Here is a 22,775-nt window from a genome sequence, read left to right as displayed (position 1 = left end):
CAAGCTCCATGATGTTAGGCCGCAGTGCGGACGGAGATACGATATGGAAAAAGTCCCATCTCTATCGAGGAAAAAGTTTCCCCCAACTTCCACATAATACAAAACTAAAGGTACACTAAAACATACATTTAACAACAAACATCAAAAAAGGACGAGACAGACTGTTGGTGGGGCTGCCATTGTACAGCGCTACCCGGTGAACAATGTACAGGCCCATTAATGCAACCCATAAATGTACAACAATTAATAAACAGTAATAGTATGGACCCAATGCAAAACTATAGATCGAGTCTTTTCCATAAAATTAATCCAGATTCTGAAGTGTATCAGAATTAAAGGTAGACACAAAATGCTGGACACAACAGGCTGTCCTGCTGAGTTACTCCAGCATTTTGTGTCTACCTTCGATTTAAACCAGCATTTGCAGTTCTAACACACACACACACGTGTGTATCAGAATTAGATTCTCAAGCTGACCTGGAGCTGGGAGATACATGTAATATTACTTCAATCTCTTAAATCAAACACTTGAATTCTTGACCCCCATTAAAAAATGTTAAGGGTTTGTCAAATTCCCTCTGCAGGCAATAAAAGCTGAACCAATAATTACAATATCAATACAGAGCATGTTGCTGACATTAACTGGGAAATGTCAGCACTTGGTAAAAGCTACAAACTGAAGTTGAAAATAAAACAAGACTGAAGATAATCTAAAGAAATCCCCCCCAAAAAATCATAGTTTGTGGCTGATGAAGAGCAGATCTGACATATTAGGGTTTTTAAAAATTTAATACAGATTACTTTATTTATTGAATTGGTGTGTGTGTGTGTGTGTGTGTGTTATATATATATATATATATATAGATATATATATATAAATAAAGGAACATGTCAACATTCTCAGTAACGCTGCAACATTTATATTACACAAGAAGGACATCAGTTTTTCTTTATATTCATTTTTGAATTAAATGTTCAGATTCCAGCACTTTAATCTATAATGGCAGAAGATTCTTATACGCAGTTATCAACCCAAAACACTCAGTCACGGACAGCTCATTTCATGGCAAGACTAACTCTCCTGTCAAGGAGACCAAAGGGCACCTTTCACCAGCTTGATAAGCTTCCAGCAGCAGTTGTTCATTTCAGTGCATGTCCCTGGGAACCGCCCATAGAGCAGTCTCGTGTTAATGCATCTGTTTGGAATTAATCTCAAAGACCATTAAATCTTCTTCCAGACCTTCTCAGCAAGTACTTGGATGACTATGCCACCTCAAGAGCAGTCAGTTTGCATGCTCTGGCAAATGACCGTGACAATTTGCTTGGATAACCATCACACAGGATGCACGGTTTACTTTCCTCCACAGCCTCCTCTCCACAGGCCTCGAGAACATTGCGTGCAGACCGTTCCCTAATTAAGTCATAGCCAAGGTTGTTCAACTTCATAACATTCGCTAGAAAGAACAATGATATTGAACCAACCAATAGAAAGGTACATAGTTAAACTTCAACAGGGTTAGTTAGACCAGTTCTCAGAAACAGAGACAGGTTGAACAAAAACACCCACCTCTCTACCATCTTTTTCTGGAGATTTGCAAATTTAGTCTCTGCACACAATTCATTTGCAATCTCCAATTAAAATGAAATTGTCTCAGGTGACTAGTGCAGCACAGATGTGGGATATGGAAACACCTGTGCTATATCCAGCAACAGATCGACTTGAGAAGAAAGGTATCACAAAATGCTGGAGTAACTCAGCAGGTCAGGCAGCATCTTGGAGAGAAGGAATGGGTGACGTTTCGGGTCAAAATCCTTCTTCAGACTGACCCGAAACGTCACCCATTCCTTCTCTCCAAAATGCTGCCTGACCTGCTGAGTTACTCCTGTATTTTGTGATACCTTCGATTTGTACCAGCATCTGCAGTTATTTTCCTACATGTCTTGAGAAGAAACATCATTCCCACAATCCCAGCATCCACTTCCAGTCCATCATCTTAATCCATGTCCTGACTTCACTAACCATTTTCTGAGCCATTTTGGGGACATTCTGCAAAAATCTACATTAATCTATGGAATGAATTAATTTGGCTTACTTCCCCTTTTCAATAGAGTATAGGGAAATCGATCCTCATGGATTCAGACTACCAGCTGGATGCATTACACACACTTCCAGCAGGTCTGGGCCAATCTGGTCCCACAACTTGTTCATTAAGTCTCCACTCCCAAAAGGTTTAGTTGCTTCGAAGGAATGATGAACCTGTCAGCACAACCACAGATAATGGTTTGTTCACATTTTCCCCACATAACTTGAAGATAGGAAGTTCAAGGAGGTTGAGCTATCTATAGTCTTCAAAAATAGACTAGAACGAGCAGAATCTGTGCACTTTTCATAACATTTCCTCACTTTCTGAACAACTTTGGAGAGTGAACCATATCTTAATGTTCTTCACAACAATGCATTATGGAATCACAGGGGGACTTCACAGGTTTTCAACTTGCATAATGCTGTTCAGGTTCCTTACCGTTCTCTGGAGACTGCTTCATCTGCAGGTCCACATTTCTACCCATCATTCTAAATTTGTCAAGAAAATAGAAAAGTCTGCAGCTCCAAAAATGTACCTTCCATTTCAGTTTCAGCACAGAAACAAGCGTTTGTATCAAGTCTGCATTAGTATTTCATCTGCATCAGGCAACGAGAGATATCCTGTTCATTTTCTATAACCTTTAATATTCCTCACTTATATTGTTCAGTGATTATAAAAAGCTTTGGGAAGATGTTAAACTCGGAAGGACACTTAGATGAATACAAGTTTTCTTTCATGTAGCGACTCCAATATCCTCCAATTAACTGTTTCAACAAATGGCCCATTGTTTTTCTTCTGACCTCCAATTTAATACCGTGCCACCACGTTCCATTTACCCTGTTACCAAGTTCAAACAATTGAAATAAACCGCTCCTAAATCACCATAACCTTGAATGTTTTTTAAAATCAAGCCACTCCTTAAATCTTTTTCTAGCAGGAAAGGCCCTTAAATATCTGTAACTCTTAATTACCTGGTAAATTCTAAAATTAATCAACCTTGCATTTTCAAGTTTTTATAATCCTTCCTATAAATGGTTAAAAAAAATGAAATGTGACATATCTAATCTGAGACTCTTTTAACTAGTATGGCATGCTTCCATTTCGATTTAGTATACACAAACTCATATGAAAATAAAATGTGCATCTTACACAAGTACAACACTTCAACAAGACAGTCAGTCACCCACACTCGAGGCATTTATTGAGTCAGGGTACTCAGTTTCAATGAAAATTCCTCACCTCAAAACACTCGCTATAAAGATTGCTGCTTCCAAAACCCGATACCTTCAAATTATTTATTTTGAAATAGAGACTGCAAACTAAGCAGAGCATTGTAACCTAATGAAGTTCACTTTGTTGCTCTGGTTTAATTTCTACTATATAAATTTTTATAGATGAAATCTCCAGTTGTTAGCTGGAGTGTATTATTTTAGAGTCAGTAGGAGAGGTGAAGTGCATTGGTAACTCCTCCAACCACTGCGAGAACTGGATTTTAATTAGTGCTTGAGATTGTTGTGTGCAATTTAGTTGTTGCATTTTCAACAATTTAATGCATTTTCAGATGTTCATCTTTAAGCCAAAAAAGGTCCACAGAAATAGATCAGGCTCTGATACCTTCCAACATGCTCAGCAAAAGATTCAGAGGCTGATTAGTACCAGTGCAAAAAATAATCCAATGTAGACAGTGAAGGGGAAGATAAACAATTTAATGAGTAGATCAATTGATTTGTTTTCTCAAATCATCAATTTAGCCTGCCATTTTATGACCCTGCTTACCAGAAAACTGATTGAATTTTGCAGCCAGGCACAAGGATTGGATAGTCTCTTATTTAATAAAACTGTTTAATGGCAGCGTAACAAACAGAAATAATTGTCCTCTCAAATCCCTGGAAAACCTCTCGTGTCTCGAGTATTAAATATAGAGATTTTTTTTAAATTGTGCCTCAGGAAGCAATGTACACTGCAATAAATCCAAATCACTAAAACTATGTGGAACTGGTCACCAGAACTATCATTAGAAAACAATTCGGACATTTTTAAAAATGCATAAATGTATCACATACTCAGGTTCCAAAATAAGTTATTAAACATGATTTTACATCTGTAGTGACCAGTAGAAAATGCAGTGACAGAAAATTATTTGGGAAGACATGAAAAAAATTCAGCGATGCAATGTAAAATAAATCGGGCCTAGATCTCAAAGCAGTACTATATAAAATTAGGCATTGATAAATCCTTTTTCCCAGGGTGGAAAAGTCAAAGATTAAAAGGCATAGCTTTAAAATTTAAAGGAGATATGCGAGCAAATTCTTTTTGTTACACAGAGGACGGCGAATGCCTGGAACGGCTTTTAGATAAGCACATGGATATGCAGGAAGTGGAGGGATATGGATCATATGCAGGCAGACAAGATTAATTTATCTTGGCATCATGTTTGATGCACATATTGTGGGCCAAAAGGTCTGTTCCTATCGCATCCCATGTTCTAAAAGGCACATAAACACTTTGAGGCCATTTTAAGTTTAATAACTCCTTCAAAACGTAAAAATAAGTTGTGCAATTATATGGAAGACGACAAATGAATTGGCAAAACTGATACTTTAAGAATTTACGACACAGACACAGACACAAAAGAAAGTAATATGGGTGGGCGAAAGGAATAAAATTCTCTTTTTCAAGCCAATCTTGAATCAAAATGTAATTGCTTTGCCACAGAATGAACTTAAAATATAGTTATTGAGAACTGCCACAGCACAAGTGAAACTACAGGCACCAAATTTTTGAACAATCTAGACTTGGAAAAATGAAAGAATCTACAGTACTTACTATGGCACAGGAAACTGCCATTCAGCCCATCCGGATCATGTTGGCTAACAGCAGAAAAACCCTATTCCAAGCCGCCCTGGGTCAAAGAACTGACTCTCTGCAAATTCAGAACTCAAAATACATGCAAATAGCATATTGGAATTCCAATTTTTTTTAATGGGAAAGATTTGGGTGACAGTGGCACAGCTGGTAGAGCACCAGAGACCTGGGTTCGATGCCGTCCTCTGTATAGAGTTTGCACATTCCCCCTCCGACTGCGTAGATTTCCTCCAGTTGTTCAGATTTTCTCCCACACCATAAAGACATGCGAGTTGTTGATTAATTGGTATCTATACATTGCCAATATTGTGCACGAGTGGATAAGACTGGTCGGCATGGACGGTGAGCCAAAGGGCCTGTTTCCATGCTGTATTTTTAAACTAAACTAAGATTAATTTCAAGGGAAAGCTCTGATTTGAATAGCACAGAAGTCTCCAATTCACAATTCAAATAAAGAGTCCATGCTGACCATTGGTCACCCGTTCACACTAGTTCCATGTTATGCCACTTTCTCATCCACTCCCTGCACACTAGGTGCAATTTACTGAAGCCAATTAACCTACAGACCCACACGTCTTTGGGACGCATGGGCCTTTATTAGAAACACGGGATCAGGAATAGACCATTTCATTCTCTAAGCTTGCGTGAAAGGACTCCATGGATCAATTCACCCTTGCCAGTTTACATTCAGCAACTTCTACCTGCACTTCATTTAAAAGATAGCTACAGACATTTAAAAGATTGCTACAGAAAACCATGTTTATTGTCTTGCTCACTTTAAAGAACAGAACCCGGGGCGGCGCGGCGACAGAGTTGCTGACTTGCAGCGCTTACAGCGCCAGAGACCCGGGTTCGATCCCGACTACAGGTGCTGTCTGCACGGAGTTTGTACGTTCACCCAGTGACCATGTGGGCTTTCTCCCAGATCTTCAATTTCCTCCCACACTCCAAAGACTTGCGGGTTTGTAGATTAATTGGTTTGGTATAAATGTAGATTGTCCCTAGGGTAGTGTCAAAGTGTGGGGATCGCTGGTCAGTTCAGACTCGATGGGCAGAAGGGCCTGTTTCCGCACTGTATCTCTAAAATAAACTAGATCCCACACCTCTGACGTGTCATGCAGCAGACATACGTAATGATGGTAGAAAATGGCTGGCTGTGAGAATGAAATATGAAAGCCTCATTGGGTCTCAACATTACACTTTGCAAACAAAATACAAGTCTCACTGCTTCTCCTGACATCAAATATAAACAGAATTGCTGAATACTTGGGCAAACTTTCAGAGTCTTTATAGGGTTGTGTCCCGCTATTAATAGAGCAAAGTGCTCTAACTGCCTGCATTCTGAAAAACATCTTAATTAAAAGTATTTCAGTGACTTTATTGTCACAATTCTAATGATTTGACTGAAAAACAGCAATAAACTCTCAAATAAGAGATTGTATTTGGTTGACTGTTTTTTTAATACCAAAAGGGACAAAAGAACAGCGAGCTGTTTTAAGCAACTGCTATATCAATCAACGAGTACCAACCAAATCCACAAACTTCAGAAAAGGTGTTAACTTGAAACAAGAGCCACACCTACATAACAGTAACTTGCTGAAGACTCACCACAAAGACAGATTTTGAGCCCCATCTCTCCTTTTCCCTGCAAAAGATATATTATAACTTTTGCAAATTGAAGGTAAGTTTAGATTTTTTTTTTTTTAAAGTATAATAAAGTATAATATTTTACATTGGTCCTTAATCTCCCATCATCACAGAGTGAAGATAGCAAAAATGTACTGGGTGGCAGATTGGAAGGCAAAGAGTCAGAGGGACCATCAGAACATCTATTAGAGGAAGGGGAAAAAAACATGGCGACTCAGGACGAGAATTTGGTCTGGCGTTGAAAATGATCAATGCCTGAGAGACCCAAATGGTGGCTGGTCCTTCAATTAACATCAGAACAGGCTGCGACCTTCTGATGAAGACTTGCTTCACACCCGCATCAACACTTCGAATGATAAGCAGCAGATGTTTCTTGAAAGTCAGCCATTTCAGAGAACAAAACAAAACAGTTAATCTATCACTCTCAATGTCATTAAAATATAACCACAGTTCCACATTCACAAATTGCCAGCTGACTTTGTGGAGCTTGTGTCACATTACTAGTAGGCCAGATATACAGGTTTCCATACGAAATACCACATTTTTAAAGATATTACCCTTTCCCCTATGCAAGTTGCAAGCTTGGCTAGAATGAGATTGAAAATATCAGAAAGAATGGTGAAGATTAGTAAAAGGAAACATAGTGGTCATTCAAAATATACTGAGGAGTAAGCTGAGGAGTGCCTGTAGTTAAACGCCTGGATAGAGTGAATGCGGAGAGGATGTTTCCACGTGGCAGAATCCAGGACTAAAGGCCATAGCCTCAGAATAAAAGGACATACCTTTTGAAAGGAGATGAGGAGGAATTTCTTTAGTCAGAGGGGGGTGAATCTGTGGAATTCATTGTCATGGACATCGGTGGAGGCCAAGTCAATCGATGTTTTTAAGGCAGAAATGGACAGATTCTTGATTGGTACGGATGTCAGGGTTTATGGGAAGAAGGCAGGAGAATGGGGTTGAGAGGGATAGACAGATCAGCCAAGATTGAATGGTGGAGTAGAATTGATGGGCAAAATGGCCTAATTCTGCTCCTAGAATATATGAACATGAGACCTTTCTTCAGACCGATGCAATATCGTCAATACTGATTTACCAAGTCATGTCCCTGAATGGTCTATTGCTGTTCCTATCTTCATGTGGCACAGTTAAACAGAAGTCAAATACAAAGCCTTCTCCAAATACATCTTTTTGTCAGGTTACAACATGGGCAAATCAGCAGTATTAAAATGTTTATCTTGAAACTCTGCCCGGTTCCTATTTTCCTTCACGTGAATGTGTCAAGGCTAAAAAGAATCAGAACAGAAAAAGTATATTCTATTCAACATTTAATTTATTTATAGAGCACTTTATTTAGTTACTAGACCAAGTGGACCCGTTGGGCCCAAACTTCTCCTGCATTGGTGCAGCACCCTGTCTTCCCCCCCTCCCCTCTCTCTTCAACCCCCCCCCTCTCCTTTCTCCCCCACTCCCCCCTTCCCCACTCCTTTTAAACTTAAAAATGAGAATAACTTTAAAAATATAACACCAATTTCAATAAAACTACTTGCATTATCACTAAAGTGACAATGGTGAGTAAGGTGGGCCTAAAATTGTCACGCTATCTTGTACCGTTTTGGCTGAAGTTCAGTCACAAACAAGAGTTTTAGTATATAGATATAAACTGCAAAACATAATAAACAACAGTCAGAGTGGAATCACACATGAAGTCGCCCCTTCCAATAGTGGTTTTAGCCAGTGTTAGACTTGGATCAGATTATTATTTCATCTTTTTGGTTGAAATTACCAATGTGCAGGATAGCGAAAATCAATTCAGAATAGAAATTTTCCAAGTTGATAGATGTCTTCAAATTATCTTTCAAACCCGTAGGCCCATGATTGTAACAAGTTAATCATTAATTCTTCAAGAAAGTAAACTGTAATTTTAGAAAATGCTGGCCGGGGAAAATAAACTTGTCTTCAACCCATGAATAATAGTCCATAAACATCACATCACATTTTACAAAAATGCAGAGGCTAGGTCAAAAATGCAAGCTTAATCGTTTATCACCATTTTTTCAGGAAAATATTACTTTGTCATAAAGCAAGCACTTTCATGCAGAGCTGTTTATTCACAAAATGCTGGAGTAACTCAGCAGGTCAGGCAGCATCTCGGGAGAGAAGGAATGGGTGACGTTTCGGGTCGAGACCCTTCTTCAGACAATTAAGTCTTGCATTTTATGTATCTTTCATGCAGAGCTGGTTCAGTACACAATACAAATGTCAGTTGGATGAACAAGTAATTGTTCCAAAAAACAGCCTAGACAAAGGAGGTCAAACAAAGTGACAATTCCACGTTGGCATCACTTCTACACCAATTCTCAAAATAAACTTCTCTCTCATTGCGAAAGTGAATAAAGAAAACACAGTCCAGCAAATAAAACACATTGGGGAAGATTTTAAGGTATATGCAATTCAGTTTAGAGATACAACATGGAAACTGACCCTTCAGCCCACGTCGACCATTGATCACCATACACTGGTTCTATGTTAGACACTTTCGACATCTTACACACAAGGAGCAATTTACAGAAGCCAATTAACCTGCACGTCTTTGGAATGTGGGAGGAAACCAGAGCACCCGGGAAAACCCACGTGGTCACAGGGAGAACTTGCAAGCTTCATTGGGGGGGGGGGGGGGGGGGGGGGTGGTGGGTGTAACAAAAGAACTGCAACGCATGCGGCCATGTGACTCTCCAAACAAGTGACAATTTATTTCAAAAGAAATTAAGTCTTGCATTTTATGCATCTTTCGTGTTCCTTTCAGGGCACCCTGAACCACTTTACAGCCAAATTAAGTTCTGTTGAATTCAAGTCACCGTTAAGATATTGCTACCAATTTGCACATGCAAACAGCAGTGAAATAGAAACCAGACAACTCGTTTCTTTTGGGGAAAAAAAGGATGTGACACCAGTTAAGAGAAATAATTATCTTATCCCAAGAGAACCCAAGGGGTCACAGAGAGAACATGTAAACTCCACAGACAGCACCAGAGGTCAGGATCGAACCCGGGTCTCTGATCCTTTATGGCAGCAACTTTACAGCTGCACTACCGTGCCATTCTTCAATGAACTATATTAATACACAGGCTTTCCTTATGCTTGGATATTGCAAGTCCCATTTGAACTACTGTACCTCAAGTTCAATGACCTGCACAGCGTATATGTATTCCCACACAAGAAGAGCAGGCTTTAACAAAATTAGATGAAGAAAAAAAATCAGTGAGCAGTGCTCAGTTCGAACCACGAAGTATCAGTTGTCATAATGAATGTCGAATCAGGAACAGAAAGCAGAACAAACCCAGGAAGGTTTGTATTCGAAGAGAAAGAAAAACTGAAATATTTAATGTTTTAAATCACCAACAATAAGTAACGAGACACCGCACTAAAAATGTTTCCAGGGCATGAACAAGCCTCAACGTTTTTCCGACACTCTGGTATCTTTGGAGATAAGTGTAGGATCTAGAAGTGGAATGCCATTCTGGAACATTTTGCAAGCACAAATTTGTAAACCGAAAAGGCTGGGCAAAATGCATTATAGTAATGCATTCTTTGGAATAGAATAGGCTACCAGGGCAAAATAAATTCACAGACACGCCTCAAAGATTTTAAAAGTGTTACTTAATGCAATAAACTCAGCTAAGATAGCTTTACACAGATTTGTAGAGCGAAGCATTCAAGGTACTGAAAGATGCTGCTCAAACCCCATGCAAATAACAGTGAGTGACATTAACCCCACCTTTTCATCTCAAAATTTAGCCCTTAGTACTACAGAGATCCTTCCAGTACACACTCAAACATCCAGGAAATCCAGAAGTGAGCCTGTCCTTTTGTATCCATTTGTCATTTATGGACTGAAATCGTTGATTTCAGAAAGTAGATGCTGGGAGATCACGTGCCTGTTTTTATTGGTGGGTCAGTGGTGGAGTTAGCAGCTTCAAATTCCTGGGTACGAACATCTCAGATAACCTGGTCAGAACCCAGCACATAGATGTAACCATGAAGAAGGCATGCTGGTGTCTCTACTTTCCTACAAGTTTATTTAGAGGGATATGGGCCAAATGCAGGCAGGTGAGACTAGTATCGATGGGACATGCTGGTTGATGTGGGCAAGTTGGGCCAAAGGTCCACACTTTATCCTCCCTGACTGGATGCATCATGGCATAGTTTATCAAATCCAACGCACAGGAATGCAAGATGCTGCAGAGAGTGGTGGACACAGCCATGACAGGCACAGTCCTCCTCATCATCCAAACTAACTGCAAAATGTGTATCTCAAGAAGGTGGTATCTATCATCAAGGAAACCCATCATCTGGTCATACCACTTTCAAGCTGCTACCATTAGGTAGGTGGTGTAAAAGCCTGAAGTTGTACATCACCAGGTTCAGGAACAATTACCTTCCTACAACCATCAGGTTTTTGAATTGACCTGCACAACCGTAAACCTACCTTGGCAATGGAACACTGTGGACCACCTCTTGAACTACCACAGAATTGTGTGTTGTGTATAATTTAGGTACCGTATGAGTCTATGTGCCTGTGGTGCTGCTGCAAGCAAGACTTTGACTTTACCTGTACCTCACCGTACTCATGAATATGACAATAACCCCAATGTGACTCCACCAAACAATCACTTTACTTACAACTCAAACCTGTGGACACCAAAACGTAACGTAGCCCAATGTAACAAACCCTTCCACTCATCTCCCATTGCCTGTTGAAAGCCAGATCATGCAGCTTCTGCCTAAAATCCCCCCCCCCCCCCAACACTCCCCCTCCAACCAGCATCTCCAGTTCTTTTCTACACACTCCTCTGGCAGCTGGTTCCAGATATTTAACATCCTTTCTGTGAAATACTTGCCCCTCAGATCTCCTTTAAAAAAAAATCCTTCACCTTAAACTGGTGCACTCAAGTTCTAAACTCCCCTGCCCTAGGAAATAAAGGGCAGAAGGTGGGACTCGTGCAGATGGGGCATGCTGGTTGGCATGAGCAAGTTCCCACGCTGTATGACTCCAAAATCTATCACACAGTCTTCTGGTACCATGGTAAATAAAGATAAAATTTTAAAAATCTATCAATACCCCAGCAATTGCTTCCCTTTGCATCCTTGGATAGATCCAATAAGGCCCTGGAGATTTATCCACCCTAATGCGTCCCAACATTTCTAACACTTCCTCCTTCGTGATGCAGACTGGCACCAGAATATCTGCATACTCCTCCCTTAACTCGCCAGCCTCCACGTCCTTCTCCTTGGTGAATTTCTCCTTGGTGAGAAGTTTCATTTAGGACCTTGCTCTTATCCCATGGCTCCACAAATAGTTACTTCCTAGGTCCTTGAAGGGACCTATTCCTTCATTAATTACCCTCTTGCTTTTACTATATTTAGGATTCTCCTTAATCCTACTTGTTAAGGTCATTTCACAATCATTTTTGCCCTCCGAATTTTTAAAATTCTGTCCTGAACCTCAAGTAATCCATTTGTTACCGACTTCCTAAACCCGACATACTTTTTTTCCTACGATTGAACCTTCAATATATTTTATTATTCAATGTTCCATGATTTTACTATAGTTGCATCTCTGCACTAAACTAAATTGAATGGCACAGACCTTAACTTCAGAGAATTGCTGACTCAGAATTCTTACCGTTTCACTTTTAAACAGTCTCCCACTTATCAGATGTTATTTTGCTGTCAAGCAGCTCGCTTTTCCTTATCTATCTCTCCCAGGTCCTGTTTTACTCTATCAAAATCCACCTCCACCTAATGAGAACCCGTTATCTTTTTTCCATGACCTTGTCGATTACAAACAATTGTCACTGTTCCTAAAGGGTTTTTCAAGAATCAAGAGTATTTAATTGTCATATGTACCAAGCTGTAATAATAAATTCAGACACTTCATCATTTGCCGGTTCGCTCAGATAAAGTCAAGTACAGCCCCATCCCAAGTACAAACCTACAGTCTGCTTCAAAGAATCCTCAAACAAATTTTATAAATTACTCCCCATCTAAGCTGCTTGTACTAATGCAATCCTAATCAATATTGGGAAAGTTAAAATCTCACACTACTACAACCCTACTGTTTTTGAAATTCTTCTCCAATCTGCCTCATATGTTTTATTGATATGGTTCACAACAACCACTTTGATTTGGGTGTTGGGAGCCAGACAATAAAAAAGTAAATACTCATTGCAAAAATATTTCAGATGATAGAGGCACACAAATGTTTGGTTCAAATGGCCCTGCATTTGCTGACAATATTCTTTTGAACACCTTTATTGGGGGATGGGTCTAACAAGAGAACTGCAAAACAGGTTATTCTCCAAACAAGCAAAAAACAATTTATCTCAAAAGAAATTAGGACTTGCATTTTATGCATCTTTCATGTCCCTTTCAGGGCACCCAGAACCACTTTACAGCCAAATGAAATTCTGTTGAATTATAGCCATTAAGCTGTCATAAACACAGTCACCAATTTGCACACACAAACAGGAGTAAAATAAAAACCAAACAACCTGTTTCTCAGGCTTTTCTTTGGGAAAAAAATAGATATGGTCCAGGATAAGAGGAATAATTATCTTATCCTAAACCCAACCCAAAATCAAAATTTTAAGAGTGACATAGTTTCTTTAACTTCCACTTGAGTGAGCAGAGCTAACCTCGTATCCCATCCAACAGTGCAAGAAATCATTCAGGGCTGCACAATTCACATCTGGCCATCAACTAAATGATTTAAATTATTTTGTAGCAAGGACTAGAATGACAAATTAATAGTGTGAACTAAGAGACAAAAATCAGCTGCAATTGTCCTCTAGCCACTGTTAAAATTCCTTCCTGATTTTAGATTCATGTGATAAATAGTCTTCAAGGAAACACAACCTTCAAAATGAAAAACAATTTCTCCGAGTTGGATGGAATGCATTTCCAGTCGTTCAGTTTAAGAGACCACAAAAAAAATAAGTAACAAATAAAAGTGTACTATGTGTCTGTCAAGAACACATTTAAGGACACTTAATTCATCCATAGTAGTAGCCAAATTCATCCAGTCCCCTACCTTTTTGTAGGACTTTTTAATTGTACAACATGTACCATGCGAAGTAAGCCAGGGGCAAGAGGGAGAAAAAGACATTTACAAATTAAAATAAGACACAAAGCTCATGATGTAAAAAAATAATGGTACATGGCTGAAAGCCTGGACAAAATGATGAGGAAAAAGGGTTTTTTAAGTTGAGGAATGGAGTTCAACGCAAAGTCAATGAGATTTGGGGGGGGGGGGGGGAGGTGTGTTTGGTTGATGGCAGCATAAGTGGGAGGAAGAGAGCAAGAATACAGATCAAAGCAAAACTGCCAAAGAATCTTGGTATAGAAAATGGCTTTTCAATGTCTCATCCAGTGACAACACCTGGAACAACATAGCACTCAAGATATTGTCCTGAAATATCTCCCTACAGTACATGCTCAAGTGCTGCAGATGGATTTGTAAAAAGGTCAGTGTACAGTCATGTGATGTAAACAATCCTCGTTTTTTTTTAAACTGCGCAAAGTATACAAGACTAACATATAAATGTAAATAAAAAGTGGGCCTTGAAAAGAGAGTTCAGGCATATCCATCTAGAATACTACCCAAGCATCTAAAAAGGGTGATTGATGAAAAGGCCTTCGCATGCTTGTTTTCAGAACCTTCTATATTTATGGCAAATGACCGAGACAAGAAGATCAACTCATAACTACTTTCAATCCAATGTCACTGTGTTCAAATGTAAAAATGGGGCAGGGAAATGAAGCTTTTAACTTTCTGATAAAGTATCCAGATTACATATGCAAAGAACGGAGACATTTTATGCTTATTTTTTCTATATCTGTTCATTCTAGGTTGTGATTATTGCCTTAAAAATATGGTGCAACACTTCCTTAACTACCATGTAATATGAAAAAAAAGTAGACTTAAACATGAGAAATTGTCTGTCAAATCAAACCAATCATGAAATTCTACACAAATTGGAGGAACAGCACTTCGCATTTCGCTTGGGCAGCTTACACCCCAGCAGTATGAACATTGACTTCTTTAACTTCAAGTAACCCTTGCTTTCCCTCTCTCTCCATCCCCTCCCCCTTCCCAGTTCGCCAATCAGTCTTACTGTCTCTGACATTTTATCTCTTTGCTTTGTAACCTTCTCCCAACTAACAATGATTTGTTCTCCCAACTACATTTTCCTTGATTTTCATTTCCTTTCTCCTGTTTTCACACCTTACATTTCCTGATCTATACACTTCTTATCTATGTGACTCCCACTCCCTTGACATCAGTCTGAAGGGTCTCGACCCGAAACATCACCCATTCCTTCTCTCCAGAGATGTTACCTGTCCCGCTGAGTAACTCCATTTTGTGTCTATCTTCATTAAATTCTACCAGATAGCCATGATCCATCCTTATATCTACCAGATTCACCCTTATACCTCAGATGCCATGTGTCTGAATGCAAAAATGAAACCAATTTAAAAAATACCCTCAACTTTAAATTTAGTTCCAAATTGTGTCAGCAATAGAATGAAGACAATTTAGCTATTTAATGTTGATTACTGATAACCTTTTGGTTTATGAATTATTGTGCATCATGATCTTAACAAATACTTTAGAAAAATGCTTGCAATTTAAAAAGAGGAAATTAACACCATTTTAAAAAACAGAATTTGGTATTGAGATGAAAATTTCAAGAGGCCACGGCTCAGAATCAGAAGACTTCAAGGGCCTTGTATGACAATTTACCAGGAAGAGAAATAAGGAGAGATGACCAAGCAAGAAACAGGCAGTTGCACCTAAAGGCATTAGTGAACAAATGTATTCCCATGAGCAGCGTAAATTTGACAGAAGTAACAACAACAACAAAAAAAACAGCTCTTTATAGGGTCCTTATGGAGACAGCTTGTCTTTTTTTACCAATATAGTTTGTGCAAAGCGATAGCTAGGCACAAGGGAGGATTATAATACATCTCTCAGATGCCAAATGTCAGGTTCCTTACCCTCAAAACCCTATCCAAGAATGATTGGTCATTGCCCTAGGCTTGTTTCATTCAGGACTAGTTCCAATACATATTGCTTCAAAAAGATATCTGATCTCTGAGCACTTTGCTACAAATACACGCAAGGATTCTGAGAAAAGATTCTAATTTATGAGAATTGTGTTTGCAGTAGTTTGCTGGGACTTTCCTGAAAATGGAAATTGATACTGGTGAATGATCATTAGGTAACTTAAAAAACTCCAGTAAAGTTAATTAAGCTTAGCCCATCTGCCATAACATAGTCCTGAATCGTAATTACCACAAACATGGAAAATGACAATACTGTACTCTCAGTAGAAAGACAGAGTTTCTAGTGTATGTAACATGGGCTTCTAAAAACAAACAGTTCAGAAGTTCGCAGAAGGCATTTTAGATGCTCCAACTGCAAGATATTTATTGCACCATATCCAGGTGATTTAGAGTGCAGCTCACAGCAGACATTTTAGCCAAAGAGAGATCCTCCTGTGCAAATACAGCTGCTTAACTGTCTTGTATAGAATTGTACTCTTTTACTAGCATAACTAAACTCAAGAATCAGATGGAGAAAGGCCAGAAACACTTCAACTTGTTTTCATTCAATAAGGTCATGACTGATCTTTTGCCAAAGATCCACTTTCAGCCGATATCATGGCATCCAAACATTCCTTTAATGTCCTAACTTTTATACTCCCTCAGTAAAACCCTACCCATCTTTCTCCAAGAGAGATTTGGCTACAAGCTTGCTGGTAAAAAAAGGACAAGACATTTCTGTACTTTATAGGTTTACACTGCCCTTGAATCTGAAGACAGAAAGAACATGCTAACATTCAAATTACATTTTTTTTAAAACCCTTTAGTACTGCAGTACATTGGGTATGGAGGGATAAGATTCATGTGCAGGCAGAGATTACTTTAATTAGACATCATGTTTGGAACAGACATAGTAAATTGAAGGGCCTGTTTCTGTGCTGTACTACTTAATGTCTATGTTTAAAAGATAGTTCCAAGGGCAAGAGAGGTAACAGTAAATAATTCCAGAAGGTGGCATCTGATTAGGAAAATGCAGTAATGAATTTGAAAGAAAGATGAGCAATGAATAATGGTGTAGAGTGAGATACCCTGCAAGGAGGAGACATAATAATAACAATAATATATTCCTTTATTCGTCCCACACCGGGGAAATTTACAGTGTTACAGCAGCAGTGGATAGCAAGAGAGCAAGAGATCATTCATTATAAATAAAAGATACATAAATTGTCATCAGTTTTCCGTGTGTTCTTAGCTGTTATTGTTGACTCGTCTGCTGGGAGCAGTGCTGGTTGTGCAGTCTCACAGCAGTAGGAAGGAAGGACCTCCTATATCTCTCCTTCGCGCACTTGGGGTGAAGGAATCTGTCACTGAATGAGCTACTCAGTGCAGTGACAGTGTCCTGCATGGGGTGGGAGCCATTGTCCAGCAGCGATGTTAGTTTTGCCATCATCCTCCTCTCTCCCACCACCTGCACTGAGTCGAGGGGGCAACCCAGGACAAAGCTGGCCTTCCTGACCAGCTTGTCGAGTCTCTTCCCTTCCGCTGCTGAGATGCTGCTGCTCCAGCAGACCACTCCATAGAAAATGGCCGATGCAACCACCGTGTTGTAGAAGGTCCTTAGGAGTGCCCCCTGCACTCCAAAGGACCCGAGTCTCCTTAGCAGATGAAGTCTGCTCTGGCCCTTTCTGAAAAGAGCATCGGTGTTTTCAGTCCAGTCTAGTTTATTGTTGAGGTAGACACCCAGGTTCTTATAAGAATCCACCCTCTCAATGTCCATTCCCTATTCAATTGTTGTGACAGATCAACCAGATTAAAAAGTTTTAAATCATGGGGAGAGTGGTATTTTGAAAGAACAGATTCCATTTTATCGGAGTATTATTGTCAGATTTTACTACTGGAGGCAATTGCGAAGACTCTAATAAATTGTAAATGGAAGCAAGATTAGACAAGAGTAGTGGGCAGGCATATCTATTGTGGATTATCACCCAGCCAACCTTTTTCTTTTCCCCACCCAGTGCATAGACAAAACATTGTGCATATTTGCCTCCCTTAGCAAGCATCCATACTGACTTCACTTAAACCTGGAAAATTAAGATGCAGGGTCACAAAAGTTTTTTTTGAATTCACATCTAAACCAGATCAATGATCAAACAAGACCAAGTAATATCAAAACACCATTTTGTATCCTACCCAAGCCTCTACCACTTCTGAAATTCAGAAGGCAATTTCATCCATTTATTTTCATTCAATTTAAACATCTTTAACTTTAAGATAACCCACTACCCAGAGGGCGGAATTGTTTATGAACTGTAACATTCAATCTACTATTAAAAAACCAATTGCACATTTGCAAAATTTTTAATTGTATAATTAAAGTATCCTTTCGTCGTCTAGATGTAGTCACTGCAACCAATTGCACAATGGCAATAATGGTTTAACAGCAGGAAACAGAGGGTAATGTTGGCGTGCTGTTTTTCAGACCAGAGGCCTGTGAGTAGCGGTGTGCCTCAGGTATCAGTGGTGGGACCATTGCTGTTTATCATCCATTTCAATGATTTGAATAGGAATGTACAAGGCATTATTTATAGGTTTGCAGATAATACTGAAATAGATAGTATCATAGACAGTGAAGATAGTTATGAAGAATTAGTGGGATCTTTATATGCTGGACAGAGGAATGCAAATAGAGTTTAATTCAGATAAGAGTGAGGAATTGCAATTTAGGAAGTCAAAGCAGGACAGGACCTTCAGATACCTGTAGGGCCCTGGGGAATATCATGGAAGAGGGATCAAGGAGGACAAGTACATTGTTCCCTGAAAGTGGTGGAACAGGTAGATAGGGTGGCGAAGAAGGTTTTTGGCATGTTGGTCATCAGTCAAGGAACTGAATACAGACGTGGGAATGTTAAGTTATAGTTGTACAAGATGGTGAGGTGACACTTAAAGCATTATGTTCAGTTTTGGTCACCAAGCTATAAAAAAGATGCCATTAGGCTGGAATGAATGCACAGAAGATTTGCAAGGTTGTTGCCAAGATGAGGCTCTGCCTCAGAAGACAGTGGAGGCCAATTCTCTGAATACATTCAAGAGAGAGCTAGATAGAGCTCTTAAGGATAGTGGAGCCAGGGGGTATGGGGAAAAGGCAGGAACGGGGTACTGATTGAGAATGATCAGCCATGATCACATTGAATGGTGGTGCTGGCTTGAAGGGCCGAATGGCCTACTCCTGCACCTATTGTCTATGTGAGGGCCTGTTATAGGGAGAGACTGGGACATTATTTCTTAAATCACAGGATGGGTGATTTTTTAAGCTGTATAAAATCATGTGGGGCATACATAAGGTGCATGCATGGAGCCTTTTTCCCTGGATAAGGGAATCAAAAACTAGAAGGCATAGGAGAGGGGAAAGATTGCATAGGAATCTGACATACAGGTTTCACACAGAGGGTAATGGGAATATAGAATGAGCTGTCAGTAGTAGTAGTTGGGGCAGATACAACATTTAAAATACACGTTCACAGGTACATACACACATAGTAAAGGTTCAGAGGGATATGGACCAGATGCAGAAAAGTGGGACTCGTTTTTAATGTGACATCTTGGTCAGCATCCACAAGTTGGGCTGAATGGCCTGTTGCTGTGCTGCATGACTCTACAGTAAAGCATAAAATGAATTCCATCCAAAATCATAATAACACTAAAGTTTATAGCTGTAATTCAGGAGACCCCAGTGACACGAGTTGTGGGGTTCAATATACATGGAAAATCCACCACATCATACAAATATCAAGACTCTGGTGATCGTCCACAAATAAACTGATGCCCCTTTGCTGGGAGTCATTTAACGCTGCAGATCTTTCTTCGTGACTAGAGGGCGGGTTTAACAGACTAAAAGACGGAATGTAAAACCTACCTGTTCTCCCCCCAGGCACGGTGTAAAACGATACTGCATAGAACATAAAAAGCTGGCGCTTTGATCGGCCAGGTGAACAACGGACCTGGATGGACTCAAGCAGAGCTGTTCGATGCCAGGTGGTGCTGCCATGCCACTCACTCACAAAATGATACTTGCCTCCCCGCTGAAATAACTGTAGTATTAGCAGCTAGCTCTGTGCGCCACTCGAAAATGCTCACGGTCATTTAGTTTCTGTTCAGGAGCCAAATTATGATAAAAAATAAAAAATATATATATTTAGCCCAGATAAGTGACCGGTGAAGTTCAACAAACGAGTGATTGTAACCAAACAAAGCACAATCAGACTGGCTGCCAACCAATTAAGATAAGCACTGCCATTTACCTTCGGCTCAACCTAGACACGAACATCCACACTGTTATGCAGGGAATCAGTTTCATAAGGATGACTGTCCTTGCACCCCCCCCCCCCCCCCTTTCTCTTACCGGAGAGCTTTCCGCCGATGTCTCCCTGTCTCCGTCTGCGCTGTGAAATGAAGTAAGAATTGGATTTCTCCGTCACCCACAGCTTGAGAGCATTTTTCAGCAACACTTCTTCAGGCTTGAGCCACATAATGAACTCTCGCGGACATGAGAAACTTATAGAAACAGCTTTTGTTCTCGACTTTCGCGTGAATGTAGCAGCTCCGATGTCGCCCACACTGACTGAACACGTTCGCGTTTCACCTGAAGCAACGCTCACGTTGCACCTTCGCCGGGGCTCACTCTCAATTTCACCTCCAATTTCCGGATTTCACTTGGTTTCGAGTCTTCCGGCTCGAACGGAGGAAGTCCCACCCCAAAATTTGCAACCATTCAGACCTTCTGACTACTTATTTTCTCTGCTTAGTAAACTCGTAATTTATTCCACTGAATACATGAACATTAAGTAATGCATACATAAATTAACGCATCGCAGCCCGCGATGGGTTGTAAAAGGTCGCGTTTGATATCCTGTTCCTGAAATAGATGTAGAGAAGATTTTCTTTTGAAATTATAAGACAATCTTCCTTTCTTCCTACTCATTATATGATGATGATGTGTGCCCAATAGTTTGATGCACAAGCATGGATTTTCTTTTTAATTCAGGCATCACTGGCAGGGTCAGGTTTTTGTTGTTCATACCTAATCACCCTTAAGAAGCTGGTGGTAAATTGCCTTCGCCAGTTGCTGCAGTCCTTCTTGTGAAAGCGCTTCGATGTGTTGGGGAGAGCATCCCAGAATTTACACCCGCAACAGGGATAAAATCCCGAATTTACACCCGCAACAAAGATAAAATTCAGAATCATGATATGTGCCCCTTGGAGGGGAACCTGTAAATTAGAGGTTCTCTCAAGTCCCCTTCCCCGAAAAAGAACAGCGTGGAAGTCAAGTGAGAGATAGCAGTAACAAAAGAAACATTACGAATATGGTTATCTGTGACGGGTGATGCACTCCAGAGAGCATCTTTGTTTCCCGGTGCGAGTCTATTCTTCTGTGCATCAATATAAATAACATCCATATGACAAGAACGTTACAGATTGTTTGGCAACACTCAATGCACTCATTATTCAAGGTATGCCGTTAAGGTATTGTGACAATCTCTTCATTATTTTGTTTTAGTTTTTGTTCTGCTCACTCCCCTGCTACCACAGATTCCTCAAGCTTTGGTTGCAATTGGTGGCACGGTGGTGCAGCAGTTAGTGTTGTTTCCTCAACGCTCCTGGGACCTGGGTTCGAAACTCCTATGTGTAAGTTTCTGCTGGGTGCTCAGTTTCTTCCCACATTCCACACATATGTTGGTAGGTTAGTTAAGTACTGTAAATTTTCTCCTTGGACACGTTAGTGGTAATACAATCAAAGGACGGTGCACGCAAGTGTAAAGGAAATTAAATTGTTGCAGTACAAAAACAGGATGGGTCTGTTCCACCAAGAGTTGGCATGGACGTGACCGGCAAAATGGTTTCCTTCTGTGCCATTTATTGATTGAAATATACAGTCCCTTCAGCCCGCGGAATCCACGCCGATCATCGATCATCCATTCTCATGTCCTGTTGTCCCATTTTCGCATCCACTCGCCTGCACACAAGGGTCAATTTACAACAGCCAATTAACCTACAAACCTGCACGTCTTTGGGATGTGGGAGAAATCTGGAGCACCCAGCCGAAACCTACATTAATCAGGGAAATCGTGCAAATTCCACAAACAGCACCCGAGGTCAGGATCAAACCTAGGACTCTGCCGTTATGAGGCAGCAGCTTTATCAACTGTGTCACTACGCCATGTTAGGTAAATATACAAGCTTTAGCTCCCATTCATTTTTACGTCAAAGGATTTTCAACAAAAATTCCTCTGTAGCCAAAAGGCAACAGCTGATTCAAAGCAGTTTAGACCATAGAGAGTTGCTCCTTATCCTACTCACAATACCTGCTCTGCGATAAATCCCTCTACTGCTGAAGATGCCTTATGCTGATATGTAATTGGAACCCAATGCACACCCCAATCCTCTTGGCACCAATTTCATGTCTGATAGTTGTCTGAAATGGAACCAATCTGATGCAAATTTGGTGTGATTAATGCTTAATCCTGAAGTGAACCTTGGACTACAAGTCCATGTCTGGGCATAAATCTAACACATAACTAGATTGGACTATTCCAATGCACTCTTGGCTGGCCTCCTATTTACACGATCCATAAACTTGAGATCATCAAAAACAATTTTGCTCCTTTTGCAAATCGTGCCAAATGATAAACAATCATCATCTCTGAGATCTATATCTAGGCTTTACGTACATGGTTCTTAGTGCTTTTAAATTTGGTCTCCTGTTGAACAATGACCATCCTGAGGCATAACTCAGAATCAGTATCAAAGCTGGAGTCAACCCAGATGAGGATGTGTTTGGGCATCCAGCCTATACTCAGAGGCCTACATAAAAAGCACCAGGAAAATTATGCAAATTAGCCTATGAGAGTTACAGAGACACAGCACAGGAACAGATATGTCCCTGGCACTCATCATGTTTAGATTAGTTTAGAGATACAGCGTGGAAATAGGCCCTTTGGCCCACCGACTCCGCACTGTCCAGCGTTCCCTGCACATTAACACTACCATACACACACTAGGGACATTTTTTTACATTTA

At 40.1% G+C, this 22,775-nt stretch overlaps 1 protein-coding gene across 1 annotated transcript in view; it reads right to left on the bottom strand.

Moving 5' to 3' along the window:
- The window catches only part of tbc1d8 (TBC1 domain family member 8), a 68,540-nt gene extending 48,149 nt beyond the window's left edge, over nt 1–20,391 (bottom strand). The window contains exon 1 of the mRNA XM_078402600.1: nt 20,101–20,391. Coding sequence (XP_078258726.1) covers nt 20,101–20,227 — 127 coding nt within the window. The 5' untranslated portion in view covers nt 20,228–20,391. The remainder of the gene's footprint in view (nt 1–20,100) is intronic.
- Nucleotides 20,392–22,775: the final 2,384 nt, after the last annotated feature.

This window comes from Rhinoraja longicauda, chromosome 7 (genome assembly GCF_053455715.1).
Source record: "Rhinoraja longicauda isolate Sanriku21f chromosome 7, sRhiLon1.1, whole genome shotgun sequence".
Taxonomy (NCBI): Eukaryota; Metazoa; Chordata; class Chondrichthyes; order Rajiformes; family Arhynchobatidae; genus Rhinoraja; species Rhinoraja longicauda.
Note: the sequence above shows the minus strand (reverse complement) of the source record. Positions and strands in the feature narration are given on the sequence as shown.